The 21,291-nt window shown below is 41.3% G+C and overlaps 1 protein-coding gene across 3 annotated transcripts in view; it reads right to left on the bottom strand.

Annotated features, from left to right (window-relative positions):
• The window catches only part of LOC132391710 (limbin-like), a 205,948-nt gene that overhangs the window by 111,036 nt on the left and 73,621 nt on the right, over positions 1-21,291 (bottom strand). For all 3 annotated transcript variants that reach the window (XM_059965261.1, XM_059965262.1, XM_059965263.1), the window contains one exon: positions 3,244-3,483. In XM_059965261.1, coding sequence (XP_059821244.1) covers positions 3,244-3,483 — 240 coding nt within the window. The remainder of the gene's footprint in view (positions 1-3,243; positions 3,484-21,291) is intronic.

The raw sequence follows: 21,291 nt of genomic DNA, 5'->3' as shown, positions 1-21,291 counted from the left end.
CACAGCATACACAGCAATAGCTATAGGTGTGCTGGGGAATGGGTGCACCTGTAGGGTCACATTAGAAAGAGCTTGTTTGGTGTCATCAAATGCCCTGGTCATGTCCACTACCCAGTCAAATATGTAACTAGGGGTATTACCTTTAAGCGTCCTATACAGGGGGAGCATAAGTTCAGCGGTTCGCAGAACAAAGTGCTAATAGAAATTCACCATGCCTACAAGCTCCTGCAGTTTTTCTGGACAGTGGGAAATCCATTAAGTATGGCGACTTTTGATGGGAGGGCTTTGCACCTTCAGAGAGATGCGGTGGCCGAGAAAGTTAATGGTTGATAATCCAAACTGATATTTAGCAAGGTTAATAATCAACCTGTGTTGACTTAAGCGCTCAAAAAGTGTGTGGAGATGAGATACATGTTTGAATTTGGATGCCAAGTGTGACAAGTGTGTCATTGAGGTAAACAAAAAGAAAGGCCAAGTCTTTTAATATAGAGTTCATCAGCCATTGAAAAATCTGTGCTGCATTTTTCAGCCCAAATGGCTTGCACAGAAACTCAAGCAGGGTTATCACAGCTGTTTTGGGAATGTCTTCCTAACAAACAGGTACCTAATGGCAGCCCCTAGCAAAGTCAACGTTGGAAAAAATTAAATTTCTAGCTAAACATGCCAATAAGTCTTGAATTTGTGGGACCAGGTAGTTATTAGGGGTGGCAGCCTTGTTAAGGTGACAGTAATCACATGGGTGGCAATCACCATGGGATTTAGGGACCAGAGCCCAGAGGCTATTTGACCAGCATACAATGCCAGGTCTTTCCATGTTGGCAAACCCAGCCTTCACACTTTCCAGCTTTTCTGGGTCCAGTCTATGAGCACAGGCACGGATTGGTGGGCCAGTTGTGGAAATGTGGTGCCCGACCTCATGTTTTGTGACTGTAGTCGAGAATGTGGGCTTGGTGAGGTTTGGAGGTACACCCAGCTGTCAAGAAAACTCATGTGTGGTGGGGCATGCCCTTGAACGTCAGTGTGGGGAACTTACGGGAGAGGACGGTAATGACCCAAAGTCACTGACATCCACATGCTGGCTGTTCTTAAGATCAACTAACAACTTGGGTACACAGGAAACCTGCACCAAGCAGAGTTCAAGCCACATTAGCCAGGATGATGTCCCATGTGTAACGTCGCTCACTGAAGCAGAGCATCACTCGCCGCGTCCTGTCAGTCTGGATCCTGCTGCTGTTGGGGGCCTCCAGCAGAGTTTCATCACTCTCTGCTTTCTCATCAATAGGCGAAGCCGGCATCACACTCACTTGAGCATCTGTGTCACACAGGAAGCGTTTCACTGAAAGGGTGTCCATAATGGACAGTGGCCATCCCTGGCAGCTGGAACCCCAGGGTTCACAGACCTGTGATGTTCTGCTGTGCCGGCACCGTCAGAGCTACAAGGCAGTCAGCACTTCCTCGCGTTTGCACCAAAGCAGACATGGTAAAAACACAGACCAGGCTTTGTCTGTTTGGAGGCCTTGCTGACTGGGATTATTGAGGCAGGGAAATGAAGAGGAATTATTCACCTCTGCCTGGCAGAGCGTAGACAATCAGCCATATAAGCAAGTTCCCTGTTGTCCCTCACAGGTGCATTAACGAGGGCTATGCAAACTTGATCAGGTGCATGAAGAGTTCTTTAAAAATAAAACAAGGAAGGTGATTTCCCAGGAGAGAGAGCGTGTCGTTCATTAGCTCTGACGGCTTAGCATCGCCGAGACCGGTGCAAGGAAAGCGACTGGCGCATTCAGACTTCGATGTCCAAATGTCTGTGCAAGGTGAGGTTTCAGAGATCGCTCTCTATCATGTTCAGGCGGGGGTTCAGGTAGACTCATCATTCTCATAAATCTTCAACTTATGTGCACATTTGACTATTTAATTATAATCGGCCCTTTTTGTTTTCTCTTTTCTTTAATAACTCTTTGGGTAAGGTAAAGGTCATAAATATACTTTCTTTAGAATTGTATGGAGTGTAAAATCTGTTACATCTTGCTGACAGGTGATTGCAGGGAACAGTAAATCAGACAGCATTCACATAAACCAGGGTTTGGGTGGGAGAGACATCCCAACCTCACGGGTCTGGAGGGACAAATGTCATATACACCCTAGATGCATTGAGCCCGAGAAAGGTGGGTTTCTCACCGCGGAGTCCAGTGGCTGTTAGCCAGGGGTTAACAAGTCGCACTTCCAGAGATGCCCAGTAAAAAGGGGTTTCATGTACATTTTGATAGTAAGTTAACTTTGAACTTGAACTTTGTGTTACGACAGTAGTGTGCACAAGAGCTTGTCTGAATGCACAACACGTCGAAACTTGAAGTGGAATGGCTACAGCAGCGGGAGACCATACACATACACTCAGAGGCCACTTTCCTAGGTACAGGAGGTACCTAACAACGTGCCACTGAGTATAGAGTCTCGTCCAAAGCAGATCTCAGGAGATGTTGAAGTAGTAGCCTGAAATATGAATTTTAAAAAAGAGATACATAACTAATTTTAATGTCGTCAAGGAAGCCCAACTCAAGCTATTAATGTAAGATTAAAAGAGATCAAGGCATCAAATCTTGTGCCAGCCAAGGCACTATGGAAATCATGATATAGTCACAAGCATGCAAGGTACCTGGGAAAGGGGATGGATGGGAATATACTGAACAATAACCACAAGTCATTGACACATCCACCATAAACCTGAGACTGGCAATTATGAAACCTCTTTTATATGACGATGTTGAACTTTGTCAGGTTTTTGCTTGATGGCTCTCCTGTTTGCAGCATTACGAGGGGTCTGATTATGTCTAAATAAGTTGCTTTTACAATCTATTGATTTTCAATTCTTGTGCCCCAAAATGGATTGCCATGTAGATGGAGCGATAAGCATACTGAGTAAACAACAGCAATCGAGATATAACATTGGCAATGGGCTTTGGTGAATTTGCTAATTGCCAACATGTATTCAGTACCCTTGATCAACCAACTTCAACATTTAATTGACGTTCTTACCTTTTAGGTGCCACAATATTTGTCTTCAGTCATATGGTACACCATCCAAAATTAAAACAAAAACAATTCTTGCAGATATTTCATCCAGTTTTGGATAAAAGTTGAATAACTTCCTTTGAGGTACCATAATTTGCCATAGTCACCCCTCGATGCACAAAAGCCACAAAATTCAAACATGGGAAGATGCAGCAATAATGTTAAGTTTCCTACCTGAATGTGCCAACTTTCTTGCATAATTTGTCTGCTTGAAGTTGGATCTAATTCCTCCAGCCTGATGACCTCCTTCAGACGCTCATAAATATTTTTCTGGAATTCCTGCCTCAGGCGTACCATCACTTCCCTTTGGGCTTGTGCAGAAGCTTCTTCATGTGTCACCGAGAGCAAAGACTTCAAATGCTGCTGCTCCAACATGTGCAATTTTTCCAGATCCTTCCTCCACTGAGAGGCAATCTGAACAGATGTTAAAACAAATCATTGAAGTGTTAGGATCGGGTCTCATGCTCTGCTCTCAGATTTTTGTTATTACGTTCCAGTATTTTCTTTGCTCTGGCCTGGCAGAACCAAAATAAAAGTTCAACAAGGTCCATAGACAGCAGTTCCAAGGCAGAGGGGACACATAGGTTGAAACTTCAATTTGTTTCTCAACTAACTGAAATCACAAAATAAACACCCCCAGCAGCACTTTCATTTTACAATTTGCCCCATTAACTATGACACAATGGGGTGACAGCTTTATTAAAGAGCTATTAAAGAACAAAGGAATGGAATTCCTCTACAGAACACAAAGCCTTACTAGTAGAATGAAAGAAGACTTCATTATGCGCTCTTTGTTAAGCTGTTTACTGTATATTATGCTTGGTGTGATCTTTGTCTTCTTCCGAGGCAGTCCTTCACAATTGAGGATGACCTCTGTTCTGTGGGTTCTCAGGTGGTCGATGAGGCAGCTGAGTGGGTAGATTATGAGATAGCAGACTTCTTGTGCCAATTACACAGGATGGTCATATGTGATGAAGCTATGGAGTAGGAAACAAGCCTGTCGGCTCTCTATGTTCATGCTAACCATCTAGTTAACTTGCGATGCCCTCACCAACCCTCAACTCTGACGTTTTATTCCGCTCTCCTGCTGCATGCTTCATAGTGATTTGCCCCACTGTGTGTTGAACTATGCAATGGGCTTATACTGGCTACTCCAGATTTCAGGTCTATGGACTCAATTTGGCTCTGGAAGCTACTGCATGCTTTAATAGCTTGCATGATTTGTGCTTATACCCCTCTTTCTCTGCACATTGGGTGTTGGTCTTGTTTTTAAATTGGGTTACTCTGGGTTTCATGCTTTGTAGCTGCCTGTAAGCGGGCAAATCTCGAGGATGCATACTTTGGCAGTAAATATACTTTAAACTTCGAAGGCCTTAAGGCATTGAAAGGTTTCTAGTGCAGCGAGAGTCTGAAATGAGAGGACTCAGTTATCAGAACAGGAGGCAGCCATTTTGCAAACTGAGCTACGTTAGAAATCTCTGTCATGGAGAGTAGTGACTTTCTAAAGGCTAGAATATTGAAAGTATTTAAGGAGAAAGTGGATGCTGTTTAAAAGATCAAGAAATTGAGAGCTATGAGGAACTGGTACTGTTAAGGCTTTTGGCAGATCTGCCATAATCACATTGAATTGCGCAGTGTGGGTTTCAGGGTCCATGTAGCCTACTCCTATTTTCTTGTCTCCTTGGATTCACAACCATCCTCACAGAGGCTGGTTAATGCATCACTCCAGACTCATCAATATGATGACATTTCAATAGGTTCCTGAACTGTATCCTACAGTATACTGGACCCAGTCTGAGGTGACTTGCAAAATCACTTGGTTCAATGGATTATTTACAATACATCCCATGCCCCATGAGCAAATTAAACATCTAGTTCTTTTGCCAATTAATACCAGTCTCTATTTTCTGGTTACAAATCCATTTGGCTGAGGCAATCCTTAGTTAACCTATCCAAAACTCTCAGGATATTGAACAAATTTTCAATCTATTCTTTTAGTTTTTTTCTGGTCTGATTTGAACTCTAGCTTCTCCATGCAAGCCTGGCACTAATTCAGAACATTTCTTCTGCAGTCTGTCTAAAAGCTTCCAGATCTAATCCAGGCTTTACAAAAATTAAGCACAATTTTTTTGATCTTTGCTCCAAATGAATTCGCATAATTTTCAGTAAATGTCATCTGCTATGTGCCTCTCCCTTTCACCAATGTATCTCAGTGCACCCAGTGTGAGATAGTCACCCCACTTTTGTCTTTGGCATTTTTGCTTTTAAAAACTTTTGGAACTTTGCCCAATATATTCAAGTTTAGCAGATCAATATGTATCAAAAAGAGCTGTGATCCTACTACCAAAGTCTATGGAATATCACGATAAATCTCCCACCAGTCTTTTCATATTCATGTAGTCAGTGACTTCATTCCCATGGGCTTCAATTCTGCAATCAGCTTTTGAAAACCCAAGTACGGATAAACTATTACTTCATCAAAATACTCATTCAAACATGATTTGTCTTTCAATTAATATTTCAAACACTCATCTGTACTTCTCCAGATGCCAATTAATTTTGTCCCAGATTATTGCCTACAAAAGCTTAGACTGACTGCTCTGTACTTGCTGTGTTTATCATTGCTGCTCTTTAGAACAAAGAAAACAGACTTTTCAATTTTCTAATCCTGAAGCTGTCAACTTTTAAAGTCCTTCATCTTTATCTGTTTATATTTTCCTAGCTAATATTTCATCTACCTCTTGCATTATTGTAGCATTGGCAGCCACTTACAAGCATGGCCAGTACACAGGTTAGTTCATCAGCTCTTTATTAAGATATCCCTTTTGACTTTTTAAGCAGGCATTATTTACTCTCTTAATCTACATATATTCAAATGACTTTCGAGTTTTCCTTATGTTAGATCCAAATAATGTTGATTTTCCTTTTACTCTCTGTCATTTCTCAGTTCTTCGGTGGGGGGGAGGGGGAGAGGGATGGGAAGGTGGTAAGGAACTTGTTTTAGTGTTGTTGTTGTTGCTTGTGTGTTCTGCAAACAATGCGGGCAAGCTATGTTGGCACCTGAATGTGAGGTGGCATTTGTGGGCTGCCCCCAGCACATCCTTATGTTGTACTGGTTACTAACACAAATGATATATTTCGTGGTACATTTCAATGGACATGTGATAAATAAATGAATCTGAATCTGTATTTGGGTTCATGTTTAACTCTTCAATCATTTTGCTTCTTTTTCACATACTATCCATAAGTGTTCAAGATAGGCTCAAGCCTGCTTTTCTCTCTCCTTCCATTACTCCCAGATATTCTCTCTTCTTTCCACCTCTTATTGGACAGAAGATACAAAAGCCTTAACACAAGTACACCAGTCTCATGGACAACTTTTATCCTGCTGTTCTAAAACTTTTAAACAATCCCTGAGCACAATAACATGGATTCCTAACCTCACAATCTACCACCTTTTGGGTTGAAGTCCTTCATCAGGACTGTGTGTGTTACTCTATCTTTTCAGCATCTGCAGTCTTTCTTGTGTTTTCAACATGCACCGTACCCTGTTTAATGTTTCAGTAATATAAGAAAGCCTCTTCAATCTCTTGTTCAAATCTTAGTTCATGTAAATGTGTTGAAAGTCAAACCAAGTTGGAAGTATTATAATGACAGAAAATTGGGTTGCTTATAAATTTGTGAGAGACTCTTTGTTTCTCATGCAGAAACACTCCACAAGCACACAAATCAGACATTAAGTAATAGCTGCAGAAAAGTATTTCCCCATCATTTAGCAGTTCGTACTTCCAATTCCTGGATTTCACAATATATTTCAAAAATTCTATTTCTTTTGTTCAGTGACAGTCTTCTCAGCTCTCAGAAACAAAGATTCCAGATATACTCTAATCTGGGAGAGAAGAAAATTTTACGGTGAAAATGGGCTTGCTCAATTAAGAGAGTAATTCCCATGGAACAACCAGTGACATTTGCCTGCATTGCTTCCAGTGCAAGGATATCACTCCTCAAGTGAAAGATGGCCTCACAATTGCAGTTTGACATCCCAAATTTTCTTTCTGCTCCCACCCTTATCATGCAATAATGTGTAGAGTTATAGAGTGATAGAACAGTATAACAGAGAAACAGGCCTTCAGCCCATCTAGTCTGCTGAACTATTATTCTGCCTACTCCCATTAATCCACATCCGGATTATTGCCCTCCATTTCCTTCCCATCTATATATCTATCCAAATTGCTCTTGAATGTTGAAATCAAACCCACATCCGCCATTTGTGCTGACAGTTCGTTCCACACTCTGACCACCCTCTGAGTGAAGAACTTCCCTTTAAATGTTTCACCTTTCACTTTCAACCCATGGTTTCTGGTTCTAGTCTCACTCAACCTCAGTGGGAAAAGCTTGCTTGCATTTAACTGATCTATACCCCTCATAATTTTGTATACCTCTGTCAAATCTCCCCTCATTCTCCTATACTCCAGGGAATAAAGTCCTAACCTATTCCAACTTTCCATCTTTCTCTGCACTCTGTCAATCTTACTAATGTCTTTGTTATAGGTAGTTGGCCAGAACTGCTTACCATACACCAAATTAGGATCACCAACGTGTTATGCAACTTCAATATGACATCCCAATTCCTGTACTTAATACTTTGATTGGTACTGTAGTTCAATGTACTCGCTTCACTCTGTTCCAAGCCTACACAGGAAGGCTACGTGGAACAGTCTATGTTCCGGCCTGTAACCTGCAGCTCTTCCTATGGTTGATGGACAACTGCATTGGTGACGCTTCCAGCATGCATACCAAGCTCATCGACTTCACCAACTTCCATCCTGCCCTCAAATTCACCTGGTCCATTTCCGACACCTTCCTCCCCTTTCTAGATCTCTCTTTATCTATTTTGGAGACAGTTTATCCACTGATATATAGTAAACCCACTGATTCTCACAGCTACCCAGACTCTACCCCTCTCCACCCTGCCACCTGTAAAAATGCCATCCCCTTCTCTTAATTCTCCTGTCTCCACATCCACCGAGATGTAACACTGAGCATCATAGGAAGTTACTTCTGCCTGTGACCATCAAACTTTTCAACTCCTCCCTCGGAGTGTCAGACACCCTGAGCCAATAGGCTGGTCCTGGACTTATTTCCACGTGTCATGATTAACCTATCATTATTTAATTATTTATGGTTTTATATTGCTATATTTCTACACTATTCTTGTTTGGTGTGGCTGTAATGAAACCCAATTTCCCTCGGGATCAATAAAGTATGTCTGTCTGTCTCTACCACATCTGCTCTCAGGTTGAAGCTTTTCATTCCATAACTAATGAGATGTCCTCGTCCTTCAAGGAAAGGGATTAACTTCCTCCACCATCAACATTGCCCTCAACCACATACTCCCCTCACCCTATCCTCCCGCCACTCCACGAGGGATAGGGTTGCTGGTATCCTCACCTACCACCCCATCAGCTGATATGTCCAACAGAGACTCCATAACTTCTGCCATCTGCAATGGGATCCCACTTCTTTTCCTCCCCACCCTTCCTCCACTTTCCACTTTCCGCAGGGATTGCTTCCTACATGACTCCCTTGTCCATTCATCCCTCTCCACTGATCGCCCTCCTGGCACCTATCCTTGCAAGTGGAACAAGTGTTACACCTGCCCCTACACCTCCTCCCTCACTACCATGCAGGGCCCTACACAGTCCTTCCAGGTGAGGTGACACTTCTCCTGTGAATCTGTTGTGGTCGTTACTCTATCCAGTGCTCCCGGTGTGGCGTCCTGCCTGTATATCGGTGAGACCCAACGTAGATTGGGAGACCACTTTGCTGAGCATCAGAAAAGGTGGGATCTCCCAGTGGCCACCCAGTTCAGTTCTACTTCCCATTCCCATTCCGACATGTCAGTCCATGGCCTCCTCTATGTCTGTGATGAGACCACACTCAGGTTGGAGTACAGCATCTTATTTTCTGTTTGGGTAGACTCGAATGTGATGGTGTGAACGTCGATTTCTCAAGCTTCTGGTAATTCCCCCACTTCTCCTTCACCATTCCCCATTCCCATTTCCCTTTCTCACCTGCCTCTCTCTGGTGCTCCTCCTCCTTCCCTTTCTTCCATGGCTTTCAGTTTCTTTTAAACAAACAGTTTTCCCCCTTTGCCTCTTTCATAGCATCATAGTGTCTTCATAGCTGCTGCCCGATCTGTTGTGTTCCTCCAGCATTTTGTGTTTGTTGCTTCAGTTCATGTTATAAATGTGATCTCATTAAAACATAGAAAATGCTTATACTTGATAGTGTAGATATAAAGATAATGTTCCATTTTTTACTGGGCTGCCTAGAAACAGTCTCAAGTCCAGTCTAAGATGAAATTTCTTTACTCAGCAAAGAGTGGATTTTCTACATAAGGTGGCTGTAATTGCCTAGACATCACACATATTCAAGTCAGAGTTAAATAGATTTTGCACATTAAGGGAATCGAGTGATATTTAGTAAGAACAGGAAAGTGAAGAAGGAATTGAAGATTGCCCATGATCTTATTAAATGGCAGAGCAGTCTCAAAGGGTTGAATTGCTCACCCCAGCATGTTTTGTGTTCAACTCCTCTGGCTCAGTGGTCTGAGAACAGCCCGTGGAAATTACTTTAACTGAACGTATGTGTAAACTGTAAAATCTCCATTCAGCCATGTCAAAGCCTTCAGCAAAGCTTGGGCTCTGGACAAAGTAAAAATTTTAATGAAGGCATTCTAAGGCAAGAAGATAAATATATTTAGTTCTAATGATGCAGCATGTTAGGGTAAATTTTAAAAATTATGATTTAGGAAATGAGAGCTTAAGGTTACCATGCCTAACAATATGAGAGATTTAACAGAAAGAAATAATATGCTTTTTACATAGATTACTTCAATGGACGTAAGCAGCAAAATTTATGAACTATCTTTAATTGATCCTCAATCAGGCAACTTGCTGGGTTCAATAAAATGGTTGCAAACAGTTGTGGGGCTCAGGTCAGGGGTCACATGTAGGCCAGAACAGGTCTACATCAGAGATCTACTTATCTGATGGACATCAGTTTTAGAACAGTCCTTTTTTGAGGGTTTGCATTACTAACACTATGAAGGATAATCAGGCTTAATATCATTGACAAATGTCAGTGATATTAATTATGTAAATTTTCAGTGAGCCTTTTGGAGCTTTAGATAAATGGAATTTGCTTTGAGTGAGTATGCACATACCACAATTTTATAATTGACATTTATTATTGTCAGCTTCTTGAGGAACCTTGAAATGAATTATCAATAATTACAAAAACCCACCAGAGGTGCACAAGTTAAATAATGGAAATGAGGTTTGCTGACAAACTTCACTAAAATCTTGTTTTTTTTTTTGTTCCCAGCTTACTCCTAACTCTTCCTCCTCAAGATAATGACTCTTGTCTGAGATACAGTTGTAGAGGTATTATCAATTTTCTAATATTACTTTGCAGGATTATAAAGGTTAACAGTAACTGGATACTGAGCACATATGTCAGTTACTGGAGTATAACGGTGTATAAGGAATGAGCTCAATCATAGCCTTAACCGATGCCCACACACTGCAGAGTAGGAGTCAATATCAGAAATTATTTTGTACGATGGATGAGAAGATGAAGACACAAGGCACTGCAGATGCTGGAAATCTAGAGAAATAGACACAATGTGCTGGAGGAGCTCAGCAGGTCAGGCAGAATCTAAGGATGGGAATGAACAGTTAATGTTTCAAGCCAAATCCCTTGAGACATTGAATGTGTTCTCCCAACATGACTCTGCTACTGATTGGGTGGATGAATCGTTCAGTCAGGTGGTGAAAATTTTAAAGGGATGACCTGCTGTTATATAATCATCACATTTACTTTACCATTTCCAGCACTAGGCATTTAAAAAGCGTCAAAACATTCAGTGCTGCAAATACAGACAAAATCGGTGACTAAACTGTACCACCAGGAACTACGTGTGGTATTCCAAGAAAATGAGATGAAACAGATTAAAACAGGTTGAAGTCCAGTATAAATGTATTATTCTGAGCCACAAGTTTTCATTGCGCAATTCACAGCAGTCAACATCCTCCATGCTTTGCCTTTTTCAAAAGGGTAAAGAGTGTTGAAAGACTGAGCAATGATGTTGGAGTGAGCGCCACTAAAATCAATTGAGACAAGGTGAACAACCTCGAAATTTTGGAAGGCTGTTGCTCCCTAATAACAACACTGATGAATTGGGCATCCTGGCCCTCTCTTCCCAACTCAGCTAAAAAAGTTTCAGAATGCAAGGTTTCAACAGTAATGGCAACTGTCAAAGAAGGCTGCCTTATTAAAAGTTGCAAGGAGGTGGTAAAGAGTTTGCAACTACATTGACTGATGCTGTGGATTAATTAATCCGATTTGAACTGTATGCAGTTTCAGTTTATTCTTTTGAAACCCAAAACAGGTACTAATGGGCACATTAAAAAGTCCAGTTCTGATAAAAATCCATTATAAAAATTGATTATAATAGAACACAATAGAATCGAATAAACATAATGAACAGCACTAGTTTTCAGATGAATCCCTTATAAATAAGACATCTACAATATCAAGTACATGCATGGCGGAAGTAAAATTCACTTTAAATCAGTAAAAAAAACTGTAGTCCTAATAAGATCTTAAGACATAGGAGCAGGATTATGCCTTTTGGCCCATCAAATCTGCTCCACCATTCCATCATGGCTGATCCTTTTTTCCCCCCCTTTTCTTCCCATAACCTTTGCTGCTGTGTCCAATCAAGAACCTATCAAGCTCTGCCATAAAATCACCCAACGATCTAACCTCCACAGCTCCCTGTGGTAATAAATTCCACAAATTCACCAATCCCTGACACTGCCCCCTAGACGCAACATTCCATTTGGGGGTCCCACTCATATCCACAGAATCTCCTATCTGTTCCCCTGACATATTAAGTTCCCTACCACTACTGCTCCCTTTTCTCCCCCTTTCCCTTCTGCACCACGAATAAGCAACAGAAGAAAAAAGAAACGGAATAAAATTGCAGGTCAAACTACAATGGGCCATACTTTCTGCCAAAACAATCTGCTTTACTCAAAGCAAAATCACTTTCATCATTCTGTTTCAAAGCTGCAATTAACTCTGATTCACTTGTACAAAGAAGACCGCTACTTTTAGAAGTGTGGTTTTGATCCAAGATCAGAGAAAAAAACTGAATAATTAGTGGGCAGAAAAAAAGTATTTCAATTTGTAAACTCGTTTGGAGAGCTGCAGATATCTGCTTTATGCCTGCAGACAATTTGTCGATGAAGGAGAATTGAATTTTAGGCTGAGTATCACCCCTTAAATATGTTGTTGTCAGTGAGGGTAGAGGGAAGGGATCAATAATGAATGAAGAAGATCACGATTGTGATGGAGACTAAAAACCATAGGGAGAGATGCATGATAATATGGGAGGGAAAGTGGTGGGGCAAGGATAAGTAGCAGACTGATGTCACCAATGTTTTAATACTTGGAGATGCCTGGAGAATTTTCAAAGCACACAGTAGCGAGTGGGCAATTCTCTACAGAACTGACAGCTAAAATTCAGCACAATGCAGCCCATACCAATGTTCTTATGTGAAATATTCTCCATTTGTTAATGCTCATACATTAACATTACTTTCCAAAATGCACATGTATTTGAATGCATATTATTGTTACCCAACACATGCTGAGCAAGAGTAAACTATTCTTCTAGAAAGACATAGCCAAATTTAAAATTTTATACCAAAGTCAGAAGTACAGAAGTGCTGCTTTGCTTAACACAAATCTTATCACAATTCTACACTGAATTTTCAGTCACTTCCATCCAATATTCATTAAGAGCAGATTTGGCAGTGTGCCTCAGATTCAGAGGTCATGGGAAAAAATGGCTAAGTCCTAATGGGCAAAAACCTCAGAAATACAAGTAGAAAAGAGCCACTCAGATACTCATACCTGGTCCACATTCAATACGTCACAGCTTATCTTTTACCTTAGCTGTGTTAAACTCACATCCCTTAATTCCCTAATCAAAAAATCTATTAGCTCTGTCATGAACATACTCAGGAAATAAACAAACTTCTAAAGAATGACCAAGAAAGAAATATCTTCTCATTTCTGTCTTAGAGTATGGCCAACCTCTCACTTGAAGTCTGTGACCACACCACACTCTCACTTGAAGTCTGTTCTAGGCAAGACAACCAACCCTACATCTACCATGTCAAAACCCACAAGAACTTAAACACTTTCATGATAACCGCACAGCATAAATTTAGGAGAATGCAGACCTAGTGTATCTCTCCTCATAGACAATAGACAATAGGTGCAGAAGTAGACCATTTGGCCCCTTGAGTCTGCACCGCCATTCTGAGATCATGGCTGATCATTCACTATCAATACCCAGTCCCTGCCTTGTCCCCATATCCCTTGATTCCCCTATCCATCAGATATCTATCTAGCTCCTTCTTGAAAGCATCCAGAGAATTGGCCTCCACCGTCTTCCGAGGCAGTGCATTCCACACCTCCACAACTCTCTGGGAGAAGAAGCTCTTCCTCAACTCTGTTTTAAATAACTGACCTCTTATTCTCAATCCATGCCCTCTGGTACTGGACTCTCCCAACATCTGGAACATATTTCCTGCCTCAATCCTATCAAATCCTTTAATTATCTTAAACGTTTCAATCAGATCCCCTCTCAATCTCCTCAATTCCAGTGTGTACAAGCTCATGTGACGTACCAGGAATTGAGCTTTCACTGCACAGCTTCTATAGAAAACGCATCCACCCATACGCAAGGAGCCCAGGCTTGTCCATAATATCCCAGACATGGTCTCATCAGAGAAGACAGGAGTTAAGGATTTAAGACTGCTCTCAAAGTTCTCTGGAGTAAATGTAACATCCTCACAGACTCTTGAGAATCCCTGACACAGTAGTACAAAAGTTACATCTACTATTGTGTAGATTGCAACACAGGTGCAACCTTGACTCCATTCTACCATTTCCCCCATCATTCAAAGGCATATTAGGAAGTTAACTGGTTATTATCAATTGTCCTCAGATGACTGGAATGGATGGGACAAGAATGGATGCAGAAGTAAAAATGAACAGGCTACAGCTCCTACAGAACTGGAGTGGAAGCAAGCAATCCCCAATCCCAAGTGATCTCCTAAGCAGAGTATGAAGAAGATATTATTTTGGCTATTACTCATGCATTCAAACCCACACACAACAGGATTCCACATATTGACTGGGACTCGCATATTGTAAAAGGGTTAGATGGGAAAGAGTTTGGCAAATGTGTTCAGAAAGGCTTTCTTAATCAGTACATAGAAGTCCCAACTAGAGAGTGCAATACTAGATCTCCTATTAGTGAATGAGACAGGGCAGATGACAAGAGTTTGTGTCGGGGAACATTTAGGGATCATAATGCCGTTAGGTAATTATGAAAAAGGATAGGTCTGGTCCTTGGGTTGAGATTCTAAGTTGGAGAGAAGCCAAGATCTTTGGTATCAGAAAGCATCTGATAAGTAGGGATTGGAATAGGTTGTTTCTGCAAATGTGTATTTGGTAAATGGGAGGCCTTCAAAAGTGAAATTTTGGGAGTACAGAGTTGGTATGTTTTTGTGAGAATAAAAGGGATGGATAATAGATATTGGAAACATTGGATTTTGAGAGTTATTGAGGCCTTGGTTAAGAAAAAGAAGGTGATACAGGCAGGTAGGAACGAATGAGGTACTTAAGAAGTATAAGAATTGCAAGACAACACTCACGAAGGAAATCAGGAGGGCTACAAGAAGGCATGAGATTGCTCTAGCAGACAAAGTAAAGAAGAGTCCATATAACCATATAACAATCACAGCACGGAAACAGGCCATCTCGACCCTCCTAGTCCGTGCCGAATTCTTAATCTCACCTAGTCCCACCTACCCGCACTCAGCCCATAACCCTCCACTCCTTTCCTGTCCATATACCTATCCAATTTTGCCTTAAATGACACAACTGAACTGGCCCCTACTACTTCTACAGGAAGCTCATTCCACACAGCTATCACTCTTTGAGTAAAGAAATACCCCCTCGTGTTTCCCTTAAACTTTTGCCCCCTAACTCTCAAATCATGTCCTCTCGTTTGAATCTCCCCTACTCTCAATGGAAACAGCCTGTTCACGTCAACTCTATCTATCCCTCTCAAAATTTTAAATACCTCGATCAAATCCCCCCTCAACCTTCTACGCTCCAATGAATAGAGACCTAACTTGTTCAACCTTTCTCTGTAACTTAAGTGCTGAAACCCAGGTAACATCCTAGTAAATCTTCTCTGCACTCTCTCTAATTTATTGATATCTTTCCTATAATTCGGTGACCAGAACTGTACACAATATTCCAAATTTGGCCTTACCAATGCCTTGTACAATTTTAACATTACATTCCAACTTCTGTACTCAATGCTCTGATTTATAAAGGCCAGCATTCCAAAAGCCTTCTTCACCACCCTATCTACATGGGACTCCACCTTCAGAGAACTATGCACTGTTATTCCTAGATCTCTCTGTTCCACTGCATTCCTCAATACCCTACCATTTACCCTGTATGTTCTATTTGGATTATTCCTGCCAAGAGTCATAAGGGCTTCTACAGATACTTTGAGAGCAAAAGGATAGTAAGGGACAAAATTGGTCCTCTGGAAGATCAGAATGGTAATCTATGTGTGGAGCCAAAAGAGATGTGGAAAATCTTAAATGGATTTTTTTTTGCATCTCTATTTACGTGGGAGATGGACACAGAATCTATACAAGTGAGGTAAAGCAGTAGCAAGGTTGTGGATCTTATACAGGTTACTGAGGGGGTGCTTGCTGCTTTGAGGCAAATTAGAGTGGTTAAAGTTTCAGGGCCTGAGAAGATGTTCCCTCAGACCTTCTGCAAAATTTGTGGAATTCTAGCAGACATATTTAAAACATTTGTAGCATGGGTCAGATGCCAGAGGATTGGAGGATAGCTAATGTTGTTCAGTTGTTTAATAAAGACTCCAAGAATAACTCAGGAAATTATTGGTCAGTGAGCCTCACCTCAGTAGTGAGAAAGTTATTGGAAGGTACTCTAAGTATTTGGACAGACAGGGACTGATCAGGGATAGTCAACATGGCTTTGTCCATGGTAGGTCATGTTTAACCAATCTTACAGTGCTTCTTTGAGGAAGTTACCAAGAAATTTGAAGAAAGCAAGGCAGTAGGTGTTGTCTATATGCACTTTAGCAAGGCTTTTGACAAGGTCCTACATGGCAGGTTGGTCAAGAAGGTTCAGTCACTTGGCATTCAAGATGAGGTAGTATATTAGATGAGATACTGGCTTTGCAGGAAAGGTCAGAGAGTGGTAGTAGATGGTTGCGTCTCCGACTGGAGGCCTGTGACTAGTGGGGTGCTGCAGGGATTGGTGCTGGGTCCGTTGTTGCTTGTCATCTATAAGAATGATGTAGATAAGACTATCATAAGACAAACACAGCATGGATTCAGGAAGTGCAGGTCCTGTTTGACAAACTTACTGGAGTTCTTTGAGAATATAATGAGTGCAGTGAATAGAGGGGAACAGGTGGATGTCATATACTTGGATTTCCAGAAGGCATTCGATAAGGTGCTGAACAAGAGATTTATACATAAGATACGAATGCATGGAGTTGGAGGAAGTGTATTGGCATGGATAGTGGATTGGTTAACCAATAGAAGGCAGAGAGTTGGTATAAATGGCTGTTTCTCCAGTTGGCAGTCAGTGATGAGTGGGGTGTTGCAGGGGTCGGTATTGGGCCCGCAGCAGTTTACCAGTTACATTAATAATTTGGAAGAGGGGACAGTGTAGCGTAGCAAAACTTGCTGATTACACTAAACTGAGTGGAAAAGCAAACTGTACAGAGGATGTGGAGAGTCTGCAGAGGGATATAGATAAGTTAAGTGAGTGGGCCAAGGTCTGGCAGATGGAATACAATGTTGGTAAATGTGAGATCATCCATTTTGGAAGGAATATTAGAGAGCAGTTTACTATTTAAGTGGTGAGGGATTGCAGCATGCTGTTATGCAGAGGGTTGTGGGAGAGCTCGTGCACGAATCGCAAAAAGTTGGCTTGCAGGTACAACAGGTTATTAAGAAGGCAAATGGAATGTTGGCCTTCATTGCTAAAGGGATTGAATTCAAGAGCAGGGAGGTCATGCTGTAACTATACAGGGTACTGGTGAGGCCACACCTGGAATACTGTGTGCAGTTCTGGTCTCCATACTTGAGGAAGGATATACTGGCTTTGGAGGCAGTGCAGAGGAGGTTCACCAGGTTGATTCCAGGGATGAAGGGGTTAACCTATGAGGAGAGATTGAGTCGCCTGGGACTACAACTCTCTGGAGTTCAGTAGAATGAGAGGGTATCTTATAGAAATATACAGAATTTTGAAAGGGATAGATAGAAGTAGGAAAGTTGTTTCCATTGGTAAGTGAGACTAGAACTAGGGGACATTGCCTCAAGGTTCAGCAAAGAAGATTTAGGACTGAGATGAGAAGAAACTGTTTTTCTCAGAGAGTGGTGAATCCGTGGAATTCTCTGCCCAAGGAAGCAGTCGAGGCTTCTTCACTATATGTATTTAAGATGCAGTTAGGTAGGTTTTACATAGTAAGGGAATTAAGGGTTATGGGGAAAAGGCAGATGAAGCTGAGATTACTTACAGATCAGCCATGATCTTATTGAATGGCGGGGCAGGCTCGATGGGCCGGATGGCCTACTCCTACTCCTATTTCTTATGTTCTTATGATAATGTTGTAAACTGGACGAGCAAATTTGCAGACAACATGAAGACTAGGGGTGCAGTGGACAGCAAGGAAGCCTATCAAAGCTTGTAATGGGATCTGGATCAGTTGGAAGAATGGGCTGAAAAATGGCAGATGGAATTTGATGCAGACAAGTATAAAGTGTTTCCCGCTGGGTGGATCAGACAGGGTAGATCTTACACGTTGAGCAGTAGTGTGCTGAGGAATGCAATAGAACACAGAGATCTGGGAATACAGATTCATAATTCTTTGAAAATGGTATCACAGGTAGATAAGAGTCATAAACAAAGCTTTTGACATATTGGTCTTCATAAATCAATGCACTGAGTACAGGAGTGGGGACATCACATTGAAATTGTACAAGATGTTGGTGAGGTCTAATTTAGAGTATTGTGTACGGTTTTGGCCAGCTACCAGCAGTTAAGATATCAATAAAATCAAGAGTTTAGAGAAAATTTACAAGGATATGTCAGGACTTGAGAACCTGGATTATAAGGAAATTATCGGACTTTATTCTTTAGAATGTAGAAGATTGAGGGGAGATTTGATAGAAGTATACAATATTATGCAGTGTCTATATAGGGTAAATGCAAGAAGGCTTTTTCCATTGAGGTTAAGTGAGACTACAACTAGAGGTCCTGGATTAAGGATGAAAGATGAAAAGTTTTAAGAGACACATATGTGGGAACTTTTTCACTCAGAGAATGCTGAGAGTGTGAAACAAGCTGCTTTTGCAAGTGGTGGATACCAGTTTAATTTCAATATTTAAGAGAAATTTGGTTAGGTACATGGATGTGAGAGATATGGTGGGCTATGGTCTGGGTGCAGGTCGATGGGACTCGGAAGATTAATGGTTTGGCATGGACTAGATGGGCCAAAGGGCTGGCTGCTGTGCTGTAGTGTTCTATCACTCCATGACTATGACAATAAAGGCCAAAACATCACTTGCCTTCCTAATCACCTGGAAAACCTGCATATTAAGTGATTCGTATACCAAGGCACCCAGGTCCTCCAGGACACAAACACCTTTCAACTTCACACGATTTTTAAAAATACAGTGTACAGTATTTTAGACAAACAAAATATTATAGATTTGCCAAGTGGTCTTTTATCTGAATTTGTCAGGAATTAATCTTCTGGTCTGAATTGTAGCCACCAGATTGGGGGGGGGGGGGGGGGGGGGAGAGACCAATTGAGATCCTGTGACATTTAGCAGCAAAAGATCATGCAAAATTGAAAGGAAACATTTTGTTAGGTTTGTCAAGCATATTATTGCAGGCTGTTTCTAAAAGCAAGCCCACAGCAATTTAAGTGAACACACATTTCAATCATTTACCATGCATCACCGAGCAGCTCTTTGACCATGCCAAACCACTGAAGTAAAACAGAACCAAAATGATCCAAAAACAGAGCCAAGTGCGAATACTATGTCTACAAATTGGATTGAGCAACACTGTGCTTTTTCTGGACACCTATCAATTTTAGTGAAAAACAAAGTTATTTTTGTGAGTGGTATAGTTCACAATTTTTACCTTCAGCCCTTTATGCACTTGCTATAACATGGATTACACACATACTTAATAACAGAGGTGACGTCCAGGGTCCACACAAACCATGAACGAACCCCATACATCACCTCATGCTTGCGCAAATGGCCATACATGACCACTTGTGTAACGTTGCTCTTACATGGTGTATCAAGAGCGCCAAGGTGTTGCCCAATAAATGTATTCCCTTAAATTGCTGTGGGCTTGATTTTAGAAACAGCCTGCAATAGTATTTGTAAAACTGAGAGCCTGATTAAGAGGGATTCTCCTTAAGGTTATTCCATCTGACTACTCAGCCATCCCGACCACAGAACGCCCTTCCCTATTACAATCTATAGTCTATCCCACACACCAATCTAATGACCCAGTCTCATTCCTCAACCAACACTCTGGCTGACAACTCTTGCAACCATTATTTCCTCCACCCACACTCCATCTAACATCACGATCCCCAGTAACAGACCCTAACCCAACACCTCTACATACTGTAAAGTACCAAAATTATAGCTGATCTCTATCATAGCCTTCCCCTCTCTGCCTTATCTATGGGCCTTAACCCCTTGTCACTGACTGCACCTGGCCCTGGGCCCAAGACATTTCCTCTTTGCAGGGGAAAACACAAGTCAAAATCATGTGAGGTCTGGTCATTTATACACAATACCTTCAATCATGGAATTTCCCAATATAAGCCCACAAGTTTATTAACCTACCATGACCCATCTAGCAGTTTTGGATGCATTGACAAACCAATCAACACAAGTTTAAATAGATTGAGTAGATTCCTCCTAATTGCACCTTTAGGTTCAATAAAATATTTACAACAAAGTTACTTAGTTTAATGAGTGGAATCTGTTAAAGGAGCACATTCTGAATTGTCAATATTGTAACTTTGACTTTGAAAATCTTCTTAGTGAAATATACAAAGTGTGTGTTACCCCTTGATAAATTATATGAAGCTGTGGAAGTAAAATGGACACAGCTTATCACACCTGGACAAACTCTTAACCCATATTTTCTGTAAGACCATAAGACATTGGAACAGAATTAGGCCAATCAACCCATTAAGTCTGCTCTGCTATTCCATCGTGGCTGACTAATTATCCTTCTCAACCCCATTCTCCTGCCTTGTCTTCATAATCTTTAACATTCTTACTAACAAGAACCTATCAACATCCATTTTAAATTATTACCAATGACTCCGGCCTCCAGCCATTGGTGGCAATGAATTCCACAGATTCACTATGCTCTGCCTCAAGAAATTTCTCCTCACCTCAGTTCTAAAGAACTTCCCTCATTCTAGTGTTGTGCCTCTTGGTCCTAGATGCCCCTTTGAGGAAACATCCTTTTCACTTGCACTCTATTTAGGCCTTTCAATATTCAATAGGTTTCAGTGAGATCCCCCCCCCCCCACCACCCTTTCTTCTAAATGCCAACACGTACAGGCCCAGAGCCATCAAATGCTCATATCTTAACCTTTCGTTCCTGAGTCATTCTCATGAACGTTCTTTCGAGCCTCCTCAATATCAGCACATCCTTTCTTGGATAAGGGGCTCACGACTGCTCACAATATTCCATGTCCCGTCTGACCAATGTCTTATAAAGCCTCAGAATTACATCCTTGCTTTTATATTCTAGTCCTCTTGAAATTAATGCTAACATTGGATTTGCCTTCCTTACCACCGACTCATACTTGCAAGTTAACTTTAGGTACTCCTGCATGAGAACTCCAAAGTCCCATTTGCATCTCTGATTTCAAAATTTTCTCCCCATATAGTTTAGAAAATAGTCTATGCCATTATTCCTTCTACCAAAGAACATAACCATACACTTCCCAAAACTATATTC

This window comes from Hypanus sabinus, chromosome 3 (assembly GCF_030144855.1).
Source record: "Hypanus sabinus isolate sHypSab1 chromosome 3, sHypSab1.hap1, whole genome shotgun sequence".
Taxonomy (NCBI): domain Eukaryota; kingdom Metazoa; phylum Chordata; class Chondrichthyes; order Myliobatiformes; family Dasyatidae; genus Hypanus; species Hypanus sabinus.
This window is presented reverse-complemented; position numbering and strand designations above follow the sequence as displayed.